This window comes from Phalaenopsis equestris, unplaced genomic scaffold, assembly GCF_001263595.1.
Source record: "Phalaenopsis equestris unplaced genomic scaffold, ASM126359v1 Scaffold000680, whole genome shotgun sequence".
Taxonomy (NCBI): Eukaryota; Viridiplantae; Streptophyta; class Magnoliopsida; order Asparagales; family Orchidaceae; genus Phalaenopsis; species Phalaenopsis equestris.
The window spans coordinates 19,031-36,939 of record NW_018165120.1 but is presented as its reverse complement, the minus strand read 5'-3'; the positions used below and the strand labels follow the sequence as shown (position 1 = coordinate 36,939).

General features: G+C 35.5%; 1 protein-coding gene across 5 annotated transcripts in view; it reads right to left on the bottom strand.

The window, feature by feature from the left end:
* LOC110030230 (tRNA threonylcarbamoyladenosine dehydratase) overlaps positions 1-1,738 on the bottom strand; it is a 96,302-nt gene extending 94,564 nt beyond the window's left edge. For all 5 annotated transcript variants that reach the window (XM_020732843.1, XM_020732846.1, XM_020732844.1 and 2 more), the window contains exon 1: positions 1,545-1,738. In XM_020732843.1, coding sequence (XP_020588502.1) covers positions 1,545-1,636 — 92 coding nt within the window. In that variant the 5' untranslated portion in view covers positions 1,637-1,738. The remainder of the gene's footprint in view (positions 1-1,544) is intronic.
* Positions 1,739-17,909: the final 16,171 nt, after the last annotated feature.

Below are 17,909 nucleotides of genomic sequence, written 5' to 3'. Positions count from 1 at the left end.
TAGCTGCTACTTATTGGTTGCCCACCTCCAAAAAAGATAAAATAAAATAAAAAACAAAAATATATTTTAATTTAACTTATCAATCATATTTTATTTTAAATCAAAAATATAAACAAAATAATAATAATAATTAAAGTAAAAATAATCCAAAACGACCCTAAGCTTATATTATAGTGCTTAGTAAAGCACATGAAGCTCTAAGCATGACCACGCAACAATCCGCCAAAATGTATGAATCTTGAATGTTATAAATTGGCTTTGTTATTTTTAGAGGAATTTATACCACACAATTTTTATATATATAATATTTAAATTTTAATTCTATATTTATGACACTCATATTTTTAATATCGCATCAAAAATATTATTATTATTAAATCTTAAAGAATACAATACATATTTTGAAGTATATGTAAAGTGATATAAATATAAAAATCAAAGTTTAGGTATTAGATATAGTATGTAAGTAAATATTTTGTGTGTGCTAGAAAGATGTTGTCTGACCTTTCGAAAAAAAAATTGTAATAGTCATCACAACTTTTTGAACAATAACTTTTTCTTAAAACAGCCACAGCTGCCCCAAACAAGCCCTAAATTGCATTCATCATTGGATTGTGATTAAACTATGGCCCAACAATCTTCAAATAAAGTGAATATTTTTTAACAAATCATTTCTAAACATGATTGATCATGATTTGATAATTATTCATGGTAGGTTCATGACTTATTCAATCATGATAATGCCGGTTAAAAGGTGGCTCAATTATTATTTAAATGTGGTTCAAAGTTATTCAACCAAAGTCAATGGTGATTAGAACATGGTTTGATCATAATTCAAAAGTGGTTCAAAGATTATTCATTCTTGGTTTGATCGCTATTTAAAGTTGGTTCAGAGATTGTTTGATTGCGGTTTGATGATAGCCTCACATGAAAATTCTCCAAATTAAACAATTTTTAGGGTTTAATTTTGCTTATTCAAAAACTTATATAATTTAAATTATCAATCATATTTTATTTTAAATAAAAATATAAACATAATAAATTAAAAATAATAATAATAATAATAATAATAATAATAATAAGTAAAAATAATTCAAAACAACCCCTAAGTTTAAATTTTTAGTACTTTGTGAACCATTTGAAGCTCTAAACGCATGAATATCCCACAATACGCCAAAACGTCTGAATCTTGGATTACTAATTTGGGCACCTATTGTGTCAGAAGATAAACTCAACTGAAAAAGTCACATATTTAAGATTTATTGACTTAAATTTGCACAAACAAATACTCAGAATTTTAGCATTCCTCCCATTTTCACCTGGTTTCTCCATTGATTCATCACAGACATCATTTTTTAATAAGAACATTCCAACCATCCAGGAAAAAAAAGAACTAAGAAAAATTAGGAACAAAGTAGTACTTTCCAGATTAATTTTAAAGCTCGACGCAAAATTTGACGGGTTAATTGATCTTCGAACTAAAAGTCAGTGCTCAGAAGCCATTGATAAACAGTATTAGAAATGCCATCCACCACACTAAATACCTGGAGAAGAGATTCAAAGCGGCAATGGTGCAGAGTGACCCAAGGAGAGCGCTCGTTCCTATTAAACACCACTGAATCCGCCTATCGCTCATTGATATGTTTCCTTCTATGTGCTCGCTAAGTTCGCTCGTATATACGAAAGATTTGCCCTAGAAACCTTCTGCTTGGTACCTGTCAATATTTTATCAATGCCAAATCAGAGCAGCAGGTAATCGGTTATTTGTTGCGGTTATGATATAAAAAATTTGTGTCTCTGTCTTTTTTTTAGTTTTTTTTTTTTTTTTTTTTTGTTATTTTTAATAATACCGAAATAACTCGTAAGTAACTCAAAAATAAAGATCGTAGGTTATTTTTGAGTTATTTCAGAATTATTGAAAATAACTCAGAAATAACATGAAAATAACTCAGGAATAACCTACGTTGTACATAGAGCTACGTCAAGAGTCCGGACAGAAAATGCGCTCTATAATATAGCCTGTTTTTTATGGAGGCATTTATATGAATACCAAACAATTTTGTATATTTTTAATTTTTAATTTTTAATTTTATATAGATGCCATTCAAATTTTTTATAACACATAAAAAATATTATTATTATTATTAACTTCTGAAGAATAAAATGCATATTTTGAAGTTTATGTAAAGTAATAAGAATATAAAAATCAAAGTTTGGGTAATTGGATTTAAGGGTAATTAATGAAGATGGGATCCTCCGTTGTGTTCAATATTGGATTATAGAACATCCCATTTTGCATTGTTGGAATTTCTTTAATCATTGGGATACAATTTACAAATATTATATTATATGTGAAGTTCCAATTGATGACCAGAAGTAGTACTATGTAAGAGAACTAAACAGTCACAATACTTTAAGAAAATATAGGCACTAAGAAATATTTCATGGAGTGCACTACGATATAGGATATGTAAAAACTCTAATTATATTATTTCGTGGATGATATGTTTCTCAATCATAGCGAACACGATATTATGCTCACCAAGATGCTTACCTCGGATAAATATTGTGGAGGCTATGAAAAGAGATATGATGCACATATGATGGGCTAACATATGAGAAAATCAAACAAGGTATGAAAAGAGATATGATGCGCCATGAGGCCACTTCCTTAAAGGAACGCCTCAATCAGATACTTTATAACAGAGTAACAATAACATTATTGTGCAAAGTTAATGAATTAATCTGAATATTATGGAGGAGATATGTTAATTTTCTAGATGAGAGAGCATAAATAATATACAAAATGTTTAATAATAGAGTTTTCTTTTTTATTATTGGTAGTTAAAATGCAAGTATATTCCATTATTCCATTATCTTAATCTAAGATCTAAGATTTTTTTTTTTTTTGTGTGGTAGATCATTAATTTTTAACTTATTAATTGCAAGTGATTATTTATCTTATTAATACGGAGGTTTGTTTAAGATGACTTTTCATAAATTCATGATATATACTCCTTCTCAACCTATCCAAGTTGTATTTGTAAAGATGAAGGCAAGCATTTCCATTTTTTATTTTGGAGAAAGTATTAAAAGCAAAATTAACAACGAGTTACACCATTTGTACTTATTAAGGATTAAAATATTTTTTTTGGCATTGAGGGCAATCATATTATGATGGAGTGTAATCAAATAAAGCTGGGGAAAATTTTATTGAATGCTTTGATCAACATATTATTCCTAATTTTGTATATAAAGAGGAGCAAAATAAGAATAAGAAACTTGCTACCGATACGGACGTTCATTAAGATAGGGTTGGAGATGAGGCGACAAAAAAGTATAAGTTAGAGCAGGAGATGTTGGAGAAGATGAAGCCCATAATAAGTCAATCACTTTGAGATATAGATACTTATAGTGTAAAATTGGCTTCTTATTGGCTACATATTTAATAATATACAAAAAAAAAAGAGTGATGTACATTTAGTAGGTTTTAGAAAGTTGTAAATAAGTAAATACTTTTTAATCTTAGATATTGTGCATGGTTACAACTCTAAGCTCAGAAATATAAAAGTGGGTAGTGAAAGTGAGATATGGTTCTTGTAGTTGTATACTTGAACAGTCCAAGTATTTGGTTAGATAGTAAGGTGAGAGATTTATTTTTTTTTTTTAATTTAGATTTTGATAAGTATTCCTTATAGTAAGTTGCACTTAAATTTTAAAGTGTTAATATCCCTTATTTTTTCTAATAAGAGGTAAAATTTGATGTTATCCAAGAATTTATGAACCTGACATCATTTTGCTAGATGAACCATTTGATCAAATCTATAATGCAAGATGAAGTGCATGATGTTTGTGACTTGAACCCTTCTAGTATGTCAACATAGACTTTGTATGCAATGATAAATTTTTGTTGCATGTGATTCCCTTATATCTTGAGAAGTCAGTGTTTTTTTATAATGGAGAAATCTTTTTCTTTTCTAAACCATTTTAGAGATAAAGGAGGCCACCTGAGATGAGATACCTAAGTCTATTATAAAGTAATTCCATTTGGAATTTTAACAAAATTAAAAAAAAAAACAAAAAAAAAACTTGATCATGAAAAATTTAGAGTGTACACAATACAATATGGCATATACATTATTAAGAAACAATCTTTCCAAGAGTACACCTAAGTGTATACACTGCAATATTTCACTAAAATATGCCATATAAAACTATGTAAGAGCTATTTATATGTAGAGTTATTTCAATACAATGTAAACTCATAAGTGTAACTATTATTCTAATATTTTTTTTAGTAAATTTATTCTTTCATCAACCTATTTTACATTAGTTCTAAATTTACTTCACTTGTATTACAAATTTTATTTTATAGCTCTTAAATTGCACTGTTAGATTACACTCTATATTTTGTTTGTTGTAAAACTTTTCTTAAAATACATCTAGATGCCTTATAATTGTTTCATTATATCGCTTGTAACTTGTTAATGCGATTGCACTCAGTCTAATGTATCAATGCTATAGTGCGCATAAAAAATATTTGAACCATAAAACACTTCAATTTATGATTGGGTAATGATAGCAAACCTTGCTTGAGCATTCTTTGATCCATGGCTAAAATATATTGACTTTTTAAACACATTTAAACAATGTTAGAACATTGTTTAAAGAAAGTTTGAGTGGTGGTTGAATAATATTTAAATAAAAATTGAATAAGGTCAAAACATAAATTCAAGCATTGCTTCAATATAATTTGATTCATGCTTGAACTAATGTTTAATGAATCAAAATTAAGTAATTACCATTTAAAAAGTGAAGAAATTTTAATTTGAATCAATCTCTTGAGCAAATTTACACAAAAATATAGAAAATGGGATGATATATCCAATTGTTACTATTATGAAGCATATGAAGCAAATTTTTCTTAATTATACTAGAAATGATAGTTTTTTTTTTACAATAAAGAGAAAAATATTCTTAATTATAATAGAAAAATATATCCAATTGTTACTATTATGAAGCATATGAAGCAAAATTTTCTTAATTATAATAGAAATGATAGTTTTTTTTTTTACAATAAAGATCGAAAAATTAAAATTACAGCTTGCAGCAAATAAACTTATTAATCCTTTGTTGTGACTTGACTCTGTTATTATTTATGTTAGAATCTATAGTTTTATCTATAATTTATATTACACTCTTCTAGTGTGGTTGATTTCTTAAGGTTAAATTATATAAAAAAAAATTATGAAAATGTTTTTATCCAACAAAATTGTAACAACGAATATATTATTGAAATTGTCTCAAACAAAAACTCTAGTTTATTTTGGGACATCTTTCTTAAAACTTTGTTTTTAAAACTATTACCACATTATTATTTTGATCCACAACTTTCTATTTGCTTTAAAAAAATTTTGCGTCGACAAACAACTTTTACATTCATATTTTCTATAGTGTTGTTGATGTAAGGAAAATTAAACTTTGATCATTTGAACAAAAAAAATTATAATACCCAAAATAATTTTTAAATTTCATTTTTTCACAATAATCTACCTACATTCACATTATAGAGACTTTGAGTTGCTAAAAATGAAATTTTAGTATTTTGGTGGAGTGCTTCAAAGATTTTTCACTTTATATGGCTTCCACACTTCAATTTGGATTTAAATTTCTTAATTTTAATAGATTTTTGTCATAATAATTAATATTAAACAAACATATCTATTATGTTGGCATAGTAGTAAAAAAGTTGACATTTGATTTTCTTTTTCAAAAAAAAAAATTATAATATCTAATATAGCTTTCAAATATATATTTTTCAAAAAAAAAAATTTTTGTTTGCTCCTTTCAAATTATTAAAATCATCCCAAATAGACATTTACACTCTTATATAAGTAAGCTAACCAAATAAGTATTATGAAGCCTCGCTACAAGAAAAAAAAACTAAAACTTGTGAGAAAATCGACGACCAAGTTATCTTCGGAAATTTTGAACTTATTTTAGATATCTTTGCGTTGGGTTGTATTTAATTTCATTTCGACCACTTGCAGACATAAAAAAACTATAATTTTATATCAAAACAAATTTTTGATGGCTTTTAAAAATCATTAAAGGTCAATGCAGTCGGTTCATGCCGACTTACGTTAGAAATCTTGAACATTTATTTTTCTATGCCTTTTGATATTAACTGATGGTTAAACCCGTCAGTTAGTATGTTATTAAAAACTAATGTCATTAACATGTCGGAAAGCCGTCGAAAAAGTTTCCTATATGCTAATCGATGCCCTAAATCTTTTTCATTTTTCTCGCGTGTGCAAACCATACGGACCATCGGGGCTCTTTGCTCTCATTTATGATTGCCTTCGTCATATCTTGATTTCTTCCTATCAAATCGAAGATAATCTCGATTCAATCATTACTCTAAGTTTTTATTTAATTCAATTTGTTAGTTCTTTCGCATATTCTGATTTTGTTTTAATATAAATTCCAAATTTTGATTTTTTTCTTAGAATAATTTTGTTCTTAATTTCTAGAATATCTTAGGTTAAGTAGATCTTTTGAGATAAAGGTAGTTGGTGAGATAATTAAATTAAAATTTACAAATCAAGCACACACATAATTTTTTGAATTATCGAACCGATGCATTTATGCATCGTGATCAAATCTTTCAGAATTTGATAAGAATGAAAAATATGAGTCAGGGTTTTGCCATGAATTTTGATATACGGGTCAACCCTAACCAAATTTTATTGTGTGAAGTTCGAGTCGTGTTGGAGTGTCGGGTCAATTTTTTACACCCCTCGGTAATAGTGTTATTTTTATGTGATTTTAATGATTTGAGTAATATGTGTAAATACATATGAATTGCCGCTGTCATCACCAGATTGTGTTCTTCAACTAATTTTTCCCAACCACGATCTATTAACTATTGCCACCTGATTATAGTATTCCAGCCACTATTACCCGAACTACTATCGCTAAACTATCGTCCAATATCAAAGTGCACTAATCTTTATAAGGCAATACACGTCAATAATGTTAATGTCAATTCACAAAAATTTTATTGTCAATTATTGCCAATAATGTCAACACTTTTTTGCTTAGAAGAGTGATTCATAAGGCACAATCATCTGTAACATTAATGCACACCATTGACGTTCATCATCTATAAAGTTGATGTACACCATCTACACTAATGGTGATATCTAACAACTTCGTCACCTATAGTCACCACAAGCTTAAGAAGAACTTCTCTGGGTAAAATTTTTCTCGTCTTGTTGGAACAAATCAGAAATAGTAAACTGATTATGTTTGTATATTCTTATATATAAAATGTTATATAAGTGGAACACTGTGGAAAAGTTAGTCTATCCATATTATAAGACATTTAGCTTCAACATGATAGGAAGATGTCATGTTTTGACTGTTACCATATATTTTTTAAACGTTGAACATCCCTTCATAAAGAATATGAATGATGATAAATCAGCGCCACCTCCAGGGCTTGTTGGGGAAGATTTATTTCAGATTGTTAATTGCATTCCAAAGATTAATTTTTCTTTGATTTTTCTTCACATCATTCATCAAGCATTGGTGTTATTCATAATCGGACAAAAAAGTCCATTTTTTGGCACTACCTTATTGGAAGGATAAAATGATCAAACAAAATATTAATATCATGCACATAGAGAAAAATATATTTGATAATACGTTCAATACTGTAATGAATGTTAAGGGAAAAAATATGACGTGAATGTAATACTAAATTTGAAAGAGATTTGCAAAGGGCGATGTTGGTCAATTTTTAAGTTGTTTTAAAAAATATATCTATTTATTTGGTTTAATAGGTATATAATTTGTAATTTTGAAAATAGTGTTTTAATTTTGAAAGATAAGACTGAACAGATCTCATATGTCTAATGGTTTACATAATCAACACAATACCACAAATGATAGTCATTTCGAGAGATGAGTGTATTACTTGACAATAAGCTTAGTTCGATAAACTAAGAATTTTACGACTTTCATTTAGTCTGCGAAGTTTGTGAGTGAAAATTCCCCTATTTAATATAAACATTAGATAGGGTTTAGATTTTCTGGGTTCCTAATTTCCTATAGAGGCAAACCCTTATAATTAATTACATCGTAAATGACCAAAAACACTTAAGAAAACTCTTGATTAAGATCAGGTGTTTCATCTTCAAGAATTCAAATTTGAGTTTTCATGACTGTTTATGAGAAAAATCAAGTGAAAATGGCTCAAATAGGAATAATTATTTTTAGAGATCAAAATAGCAAAAATTAGGGGTGTCGCAGATTCTGAGGAGAACCTCAATGAATTCCTAAGCTATCCTATTGTTCGGCTTTGTATTATAGAAGTGATATTTATTTGATGTTTGCTTCTACTAATTATTTAAATTAGTTATTATATGTGCACGATACACGATGATACAAATAGCCTAGGAAGATATAGGAGTTTGTGTCGTACCAAAACAAACAATCTCATAATCCTAAAAAAAGTTAGGACTTATATTATACAACATAATTGTGCCAAAACAAACAATCTCATAATCGCTTAAGTGAAGGCCGGTTGGCATTTGACATGTCGGACGTTTTTGATCGGGCCAACAAATATTATGTAGTGCGTCGCGCGCAATTTTGGCTTAAAATCGGCCCGTTTGCTTGACGAAGTGGTCCAAATGACCCCGGATGATGAAATAGATCTCATCAGTGTGTCTGGAACGTCGGTTTTATTTACGGAGGATGTCCACTTCGCTACAACTTCACGAGCGGGGTAAAAATATACAAATTATCATTTTATACCCAATCGTCGAAAAAGTTATCCAGATGACCCCGAACGACGAAACAGATCACACCAGTGTGTCTGAAATGTCGATTTCACCCAGGAATGACGTTCAGTTTACTGCAAAGAGGTGTTCGACAAAAAGAAAATGAGCGGAGCTTTTAAATAATAATAATATTATTATTAATATTAATATTATTATTATTATAAAAATAAAAAAATGATACTATCTTTTTTTTAATCTCAAATAATCTCATCCTACCCTTCTCACGCCCAGAGAAGATCACATTAAGCAGGAAAATAAAAAAAAATTTGCGCATGCTCTCCTCTATCCTTCAAGCCTATTTAAAAAATATATAAAATGAAATAGAGGAGAATAAAAAAATAAAATAAAATAAAATAAAATAAAACTATCCTATTTTTACCCCAGACTGCCTCTCTCTTTTCCCTATCGGATCCCTGCGTCCTGCTGTCTCGAGCAGCGACACCCCAGCTCCTCGCGAACAGAAGGTTGGCCCTCCCTCGCCGGTGAACGCCCCTAGCCGACGTCCTCAACCGCTGGAGCTCCTACCCAATGTCTCTCGCACAAAGTTTTTGGCCTCTCTCCCTTCGGCTTGAACTCCTTCGCCATAGTTCGCGAAACCACCATCGAGCCACGCTTGACTTCGGCCTTTCCTCTTCACTGTCGCACCTCATCTGACGGCGTCCGACCCCGCCGGTGGAGATCTACCGCCGATGACCTCCTCCATGGGAAGATGGCCGAAAGCCATAGGGAGGAGGGCCTCCTTCGCAAAACAGATGGTTTCCTTCGATATTCTTCTTCGCATGCCTTAGCGCCGACGCCACCTATAGGCGAACACAGCTGTCGATTGCGTCTCACATGTCGGCACCTCTCCCGTCGGCCTTTCCTCCTCGCCGATGTCGCTCACTTTCATGGGGAAACCTTCATGTCGGTGTTCGTTCCTCTCGACTCGGGGCACCCGCAACCTTGTCGGGGCTCGGGATACTTACGGTGCGACGACTGTGTTGCGGCGTTTAGTCTCGTCCTCTCCCCGTGAAGATACACTTTGGTCATATTTTTATATGCAAAAATTATTTATTTTGGGTACTTTGTATACCTCACTGACTCATAATCTTTCATCTTTTTGTTGTCCCGTGCACGTTCTACGAGACATATTGGAGCACGAACCGGATGTCGACGGCTCAGAGCAAGCAAAGAAAACGCGTCCGCAACCGTCATGGTGGTGCCTTAGGAATAGTGGAATCTAGGCGTGTGGATTCGGTCGCCCACACAGGGTACGTGCGCCGGCGTGGGTCAGCGTGATGACGGACCTACGTGATGGATCGTTGGTTTTCATAAAGCCGGCCTTTAGGTTAGGACATCTTGTGCGTGGCCAAATACCCCTCCGTAGAGTTGAGTGTCTCCTTTTGTTGTGAGCCTTAGCACAAGTCCTGATGGGTCGGAGTCCCTCACTCCCCTTGTTTTGGAGTCTCCAACTTTACTTGGAGAAGTTGGGAGGTCGGACTTGGCAAAGCAAGATAAGCTTTGTAGCTGGCTCGCTTTGTAAAGTCTAAAGGAGTTCGCGAAATGGGAAAAGCTTTATAGCTAGTCCATTTCGCGATGTTGTGGAGAGTTTCCCTCTCGGAAATCCGGGGAGAAATTCCTCACATTTCCTCACCAAAGTAAGAGGCGACGATGCCTCACATCCAATGGTCTAAACCTTAGGTCTCCAAGGTGAGGTCGTTAGCACAAGCCCGATTTGCTATATGCATGTTGGTTTGCTGCATATTGCATTTTTGCTTGGTGCATGTTGCATTTCTTGCATTTCACTTCGCTCCCACCGTCCCACCGGCCGCCCCAGCCCGACGAGCATTTCACTTCGCTCCGACCGGCCGCCTCGGCCCAACGGGCATTTCACTTCGCTCTGAACGGCCGCCCTTGTCCGTTGAGCATTTCACTTCGCTCCGATAGGCCGCTCTGGCTCGGTGAGCGTCTCACTTTGGTTCGATCAGCCACCACAACTCGGTCGACCGATCACTTGCATGTTTGTTTGTTTTTGTATTATATCACATGCTTGCCTGTTTGTATGTTGCATCTGGTATGTGTTAGCTTGCATGATCATTGTCATTTGCTTGTGTTGCACTTCTTCGGGTCGCTGCCGCCACGACACGCCCATCTCTTTCGGTCATTGTTGCCTCTGCATACCACTTTTGGGTCGCTGCCCCCACGACACGCCCATCCCTTTCGGTCATTGCCACCTCGACACACCTCTTTTGGGTCGATGTCATCACGACACGCCCATCTCTTTCAGGCCGCTACCATCATGGCATGCCCATCCCTTTTGACCACTACTGGTATGGCACTGCCAGTATGACACGCCCACCTTTCGGGTCACTATTCTTACGACACGCCCATTTGTTCAGGCCGCTGCCTCCACAACATGCCCCTCTTTTCCTGAGTCATTGCCCCACAGCATGCCTCTCTTTTCCTGAGTCACATGATTGTATGTATTTGTATTTGCATGTTTGCATAGGTAGCGAGCCAGACTCGTTAGGAGAGTGACCCAATGTCCGTGTTGGTCGCGGTGCCTTAACGAGCATTGCTTGCTGGGTTGATTCCAGTGAGCAATGCGAGTTAAGTCATCGAGATCGACACGAGTATGACTGTGCTAAAGATCTAATAGATCTAACTTGTGTCACCCCTCTTTGCGACACCCTTTAGATCATTTGGATCTTTAGGATGAGGTCGGTATGACGACCCCGTCAAAGTCATACTATACACAGGCCTACCCGCACTTAGATACAATACCCTACACTTAGAAGATGGTTAGGATTGTCGTTAGAAGGTATGATAGGCTAGAATTTAGGGTGCTAGGTAGTCTTTTTGATGCCTTTTTGATGCCTGGTTATTGTTCTCTATTGGATTGATTGCCCTAGTCAGGTATCTTTCTTTTGCATTATGCTTGTGGTGTGCCTGCATGCTGCATATGTGTGGTAGTGTGTTGGGGTGTTTTTCTGTAGGGAGTCATGCCTATTTATATGCACATACACATGCACCGCTACGGGGGTGCAAGTAATGATTTTTGACCCATTTATTTGCAGGTGTTATTAGTTCCCCCACTTTTAAGGCATGACTTATGATACGTTATTTGCATGTGAGCTTTGCCGCTGACATTTGTTTTTCATGCAGGATTGAGGCTTTTTCTTTTCTCTATGTACTTTTAGAGCCTAAGAGAGTCCTGTAGCAGAAATAAGATACGGGCACGGGTTCCAAGGCATTTGGCGCGGGAACCACATGGAGGGGATTAATAGCAGATGCTCGTGCCCCGTATCTTAATTATGCATTTTATATTGATGTATATAATTAGGATCGGGCGTGTATATGCGGAGTCCGACCGCCTTTTTTTTCTGGGATATGTTGTCGACCCAGCGACACCGGTCTGTTTATTATTTTGATTTGACTTGTGTTTTTTTTTGCTTTTTGCATCATATTGCATGTTTGCACTTGCATGTATTTTCTTTGTTTCTTTCTGTGATTTGGGATTTCACAGTATAATTTTGGCTCATTAAGGACCCTAAAATTGTAACTTTCTATAAAATCCTAAATAAAATATTCAAGATAATTAAAATTTAGGATTAAAATATTCAGGATTTAAAAATTGCAGTATTTACTTTCCTGCATATGTTAATAGGGCCTCCACAATACTTAAGGACCGCTCTAGATAAATGTATCATATTTGCATGTCCCAAGGAGGAGTCCCCGTGCTTCTCTAACCTGACTGGCCCAACATACCTCTTTATAGGTGGTTGTCTAGTGCGCCTAGGGTGTTAGAATACTCTTTGACCCAGATAGGGTGTAAGTCTTTTTGTTTGGAGTGTTTCCAGCTTTGTAGTTGAACCTCCATTTTCTTTTTCTTCCTGAGGCATCAACTTTGGCAGGTATAAGTCCCACCTCTTGGAGCTCCAGCCTTTAGTCATAGGATAGAGTTTCGTTCCTTTGACCTTAGGGCTACCGAGGTTCCCGTGGATGACGCAATTCACGGATTGCTGACCGGGGATCTCAGGATGTGTTGGGTTGACTACTTTCACGACCAGGTAGACTTAGGGTCCTAGTAGCTGTGGATGACGGGTCTGTGGTACCTTGACCCAGTTACCTCCACCTTTTAGGATCATTCTACCTTCCTTTTTGTTAAGCCCCTTTGAGCCATATCGCTCATTGACTTCGTTGATATCATTTTGACGGCCCGATGTCGATGAGTTGCCGCCCATTTGGGATACGACAATTTGTCCTCTGCCCTTATGGCCCGGACGTGCTTTGACGTGTTTGGATATCCCCGTCAAGATGATTTAGGTTATTCCGTGGGACCCGTGTGTCGATAAGCCGCTACCCATTCAGGATGTGGGAGGCTCACTCTCTATCTGATGGCTTAGCGCGAGCTTTGACGCATCGGGATTGTTCCCACACGGAATAGCCTTTCTTTGAGTACCTATTGCCCCAGGTTCACGATAATTCAAGCGAAACTCCTTTTATCGAGAGTATTCTTGGGTACCCCTTAAGATGTAATTAACCAAGTGAGATATATCCCCTTGGGAGTGCTCTTGACCCCATAACAGACACCTACACCTGAATCTCTGGTTATGGGTAGTCTGTGTAGGTATTCTTTTGCGGATATCGATTTGAGGTGCTTTCTCCCGATCTTGTTTGGATGGACACTCTTAACCTATCCTTACGAGGTTTACCGTATGTAGGCTCTCCACTTTTTCTGGCTCTCCACATCCACATTTTGTGTTTTCTCTTGTTTGTCACATTGACGTATGTCCCTTTTTATTCGGTTCCTCTCCTTTTCGAATCATTGATCTGATTTGGGAGGGAGATTTATTCGAATAGGAGAAGTATACGATGATCGACAAGCTGACTACTCCTTTTAAAATAAAAGAGAGAAAAACAAACGAAAATAGAAATACCTTAGAGTGAAGTAACACATAGTTATCGATGAAGGTACTTCAGATAGCTTAGAAGCTACAAATCCTCCAAGATCCAAAGGCTGGTCATAATTAATGGTTACCAACAATTCTGGGATTACGGAAAGCCATGAGCATATTGACCGGGAAAATAATTCTCAAAATCTAGGTTAATTTACATATATATATTTATTTATCGATTCTTTGGTTTCATTTATCATCTAGAAATTCTTTCTTAACTGACTTTATCTTTAGCTTAGGGTTTCTGACCATTCATGTTACTCAAATCTAATATCTCTGATCTATCTTTTGACCTTACCTGATCAATTCAAACTCAACACCAAACCCCTTTCATAAAATCTTCCTTATATCTTTGGTCTTTCTCTTGACACATCATCATCAAACTTTAACTCTCATTCCCCTTTTCAACGTAATTCTTTCAATTGGAACCCCTATTCTAATTTTGAAAGTTCGGTATCTAATAATTTGACTCATCATATTAATCGAGAGTTTTTTAGGGATTACAGCTCTAAGGATGTAATTAACGATGAGAGCTTGCCTTTGTAGAGAACGAGACTCCATTATTAAAATAAACATTATCTTGCACTTGTAAGGTAAGGGAAGAATCTTGGTTCTGCAGATTCATAAATCACAATGATTTTCCTCATCTGAATGATTGAATCCATTATAAGATGATGTATATATCTTTCAAGATAATATATCATTCTTTTAATGTTGTATTTGATCATTTAGATAGAAGTCTTACGAGAATTATGGTGGAAACCAAACCAACCAAAATAATTCCCCACAAAAGTATTTAAAATGGTTTCATTATTTTATACAAATTAAATATAATAAAAGGTTTGATCTTAGAATGTGAAAGGTTGGGCTAATGACAAAAAAAATCAATTGGGGAGATTTTAGAATTGAACTCGAGAAGATTTTTAGGTCGGTGAAAATTTATACTATTGAAATTTATACTAATGTTGGATCCTAGATTCACTTTTAGAAATGCATGCCTTGAAAGTTGGAGCGAGAGAAAAGGTGGGAGAGAGAGAAAATAGAGCAATTATAGAAATCGAGTATAGAAGTAGGGGAAAAAGTCTGTTTATTCATATTCTGACCCTCAATTTATAGGGTTCAATTTGAATATTTATAGAAAGAAACAAATGATTATGGAAACTGACTTTAATGCAATTAATGTTCTAATTTAATATCAGATTTGCAGTAAAATTTAAGTGTAATACAATGGCCATCAGTTTGTTGACATGTTTGAGTTTGATCGACCGTAATGACCCATCGTGTGACGATTGTTCCTATCGAGGTAAAGTCAGTCGGTTGACTGTTTGCAATTGGAGGTCCTTAGAAAGAGTTTAGATAGTGCATGTCAGTCAATTGGATTCATTAACATTGCATGTCGACCGACTTGATCAAGCGGTCAGTCGTCATGTGGTTAGTTCAGATCATGCTTCTTTAGCCCGACACTTCGATTGGCTGATCACCATCCTTAGTCATTTGATTGATTTGAGATTCATGCTGGCAGTTTTGGTGCAAACATAATAGTTCTCTGAGCTTTTCTTACTCCTTCATTGTGAAAGCTACGATAAGGACATAGAAACTATTAAACAATGAGTGGCAGTAAAATTATGAAAATTAATTCAATAACCAACTTTCCTTTGGGTTTTGTGCCCAATGAGCCCTATAAATAGAATTATAGGGTTTTCATTACGCTCTTTACTGCCAACTTTCCTTACATAGCTGAGGCATATCATGGTTGACGATACGAATCTCAAACTTTTGGATATAGCAAACTTTCAGATCTATGCCTCTGCAACAACGAAGAAAAAGGTCATAAAGAAAGAAAAACTATCGAGACCTAAACCTGTGTCGACCGATTAAATCGAATCCGAGGGTCTTGAGGGGAGGACGCCGAAAAAGCCTCGCTAGGGAGCCCCAGTTCTTAGACCTGATACAGGTGCTATTGTTGAGGGCCAACAAGGCTTGATTTTCGAAGGCATTGAGGGGAGTGAAAAGAGGCTAAAGGAAAAGACAGACACAAACTTTCCCCAACTACCACCAAGCCCACGACAAAAAAGTAGGTACCTCCTCATGAGGGAGAGAGGTGCTTTTGAAGGCCCTTTCACTAATGGACAAATTCTTAAGTACATAAGAATTTTCTTTGATCATTGGCAATTTTTAGTAATTTCTTGATATTATCTTAATAAAGTCAAATAGGTCAGATTGAAGGATCACGAGGATAGCGGACCATCAAAAAAATGTTGTCTAATCCACTCCCACTGTTGTGATCATACCAGAAGGGTCATCGCCACGCTCCTACCATTGGTCAATGCAGATGGACATCTACTGCTCGATCCTCTGCCTTCACCTGATCACACTCTTTTGACTTCTCTTGGCTCCTTCAGTGGCTACCAATAATGGCAGTACGATTTGTGATATGTTTCCTCTAAATTTAGAGAGTGACAAACGAACGTAAGTGGACCTTCTATGGGAGGGGTCAGTCCTTCAGAGGATGCAGGAGGAGGTTCTGCTGAAGATTTGATGCAAAAATTATCGGCCCATCGGGCAACCACGAATTTAGAGGTGGCGGCCTACAAATGGAACTAATTACTTTGAAAAGTGGGCTAGCGAGTGTGGGGTGTGAGTTGGGCACACTCTGTGAGTCAACTGCTCTAGGTGAGTTCTAGTGTTATGCTGATTAGGTGAAGCAAATTAGATTAGGTGGAGAGTTGGTCCTCTGAAGGTTAATTCGATAAGGGTATATTCCAACAAAAGCCTTGGAAGTCCCTTTTTATAAAACATATTGTTCACGATCTGTAATGATGTTACTTATAATAAGACAACCTTTAAATTAATATGAAAGAATGTTTGGTGTGACACTTATCATTTTGTGATGCCTTGTTTCACATGTCTGCCCTATAAATATGGTGAGGGGGCTGCTTTTAACCCTTTGATCGTTATGATTTCTTTCTCTGTGCCTTCGGTCTTTCTTCTTCTTTCGTCCTCCAATCATCTTTTGCTCCTTGCAATGGCTCCCAAGTACTCCATAATTCTATTTGGCTCCATTGCAATTGACGATCATTCATTTTTTACAGAGAGTGTTATGGGGGAGTTGCAAAGAGGCATGTCTTTGATGGCAGCATTGTTGTTCGAAGAGGTTCATGGTCAGTGTGTGCGACCAACGTTGTGGGTTCAGATTTGATCTTCTATCAAAATCAGTACAAATATGACCTCCTGCCAACCCTGTGCACCGAGCATTGGAGCATTTTGAATAAGTACGAGGTCATTCCAACCCATGTGCTACTGAATTTCATTGTTGCGATAGTGAACTTTGCTATTTTTTATTGTTGAAGGGTATCACCTGGTCAATCGACCTATTTAGTCATTTTTATTCATTTAAGGTTAACAAGGAGGTTAAGCCATATTCTTGGCTGGCAAGAAACTCCAACTTCTTGGAGTTGAAAATAAAATAAAGGATTAGAAAAATCAATTTGTGATTGGTTCCTGCTCTAGCAACTGGGGGATTCAAACTAAACTGTTGAAGCAGGTGGTGCATTGGCCAAAGTCCCTTCTGCAGGAGATGCACATTACCAAGGCATTATTGAATGAGCACCTTCTCTCGGTTCTGCAATATACTGATGAGGCAACTGTTACTTATAAGGTGAAGGTGAAATGACTCAGAGCTGATGGTTTGCCTTGGATGCTGCTGAGATTGAGCAGACAAAGATGGCTTGTCGACACTATTTTTGGTGTGGGGTGGGTGGGGTTTGCCCGTAAGAAGCTGTCGGTCATTGGAATTGAAATCTCGTTACCCGCTTCGGAAGGACGTTTTCTTTTTAATTTTAGTTTCGAAAAAGATGAAGTCAAACTGACCCCATAATTTTCATAGTTTAGATGAAAGAGCGCTTTACCTCAAATCATGTATCTTTCCCGAAGGATGAACACAAGAGTTGAGGGTGAGGCTCGATCAAATAAACTAAAGAAAGTTATGACATCCGTTTGGTCTGCGAAACCAATGTATTGGCCGACAAGTTCCCCTATTTAATATAAGGAATTAAATAGGGTTTATATTGTGCTGGGTTCGGGAAAAGCTTCCTATAAGGGCAAGCCCCTATAGTTAATTACA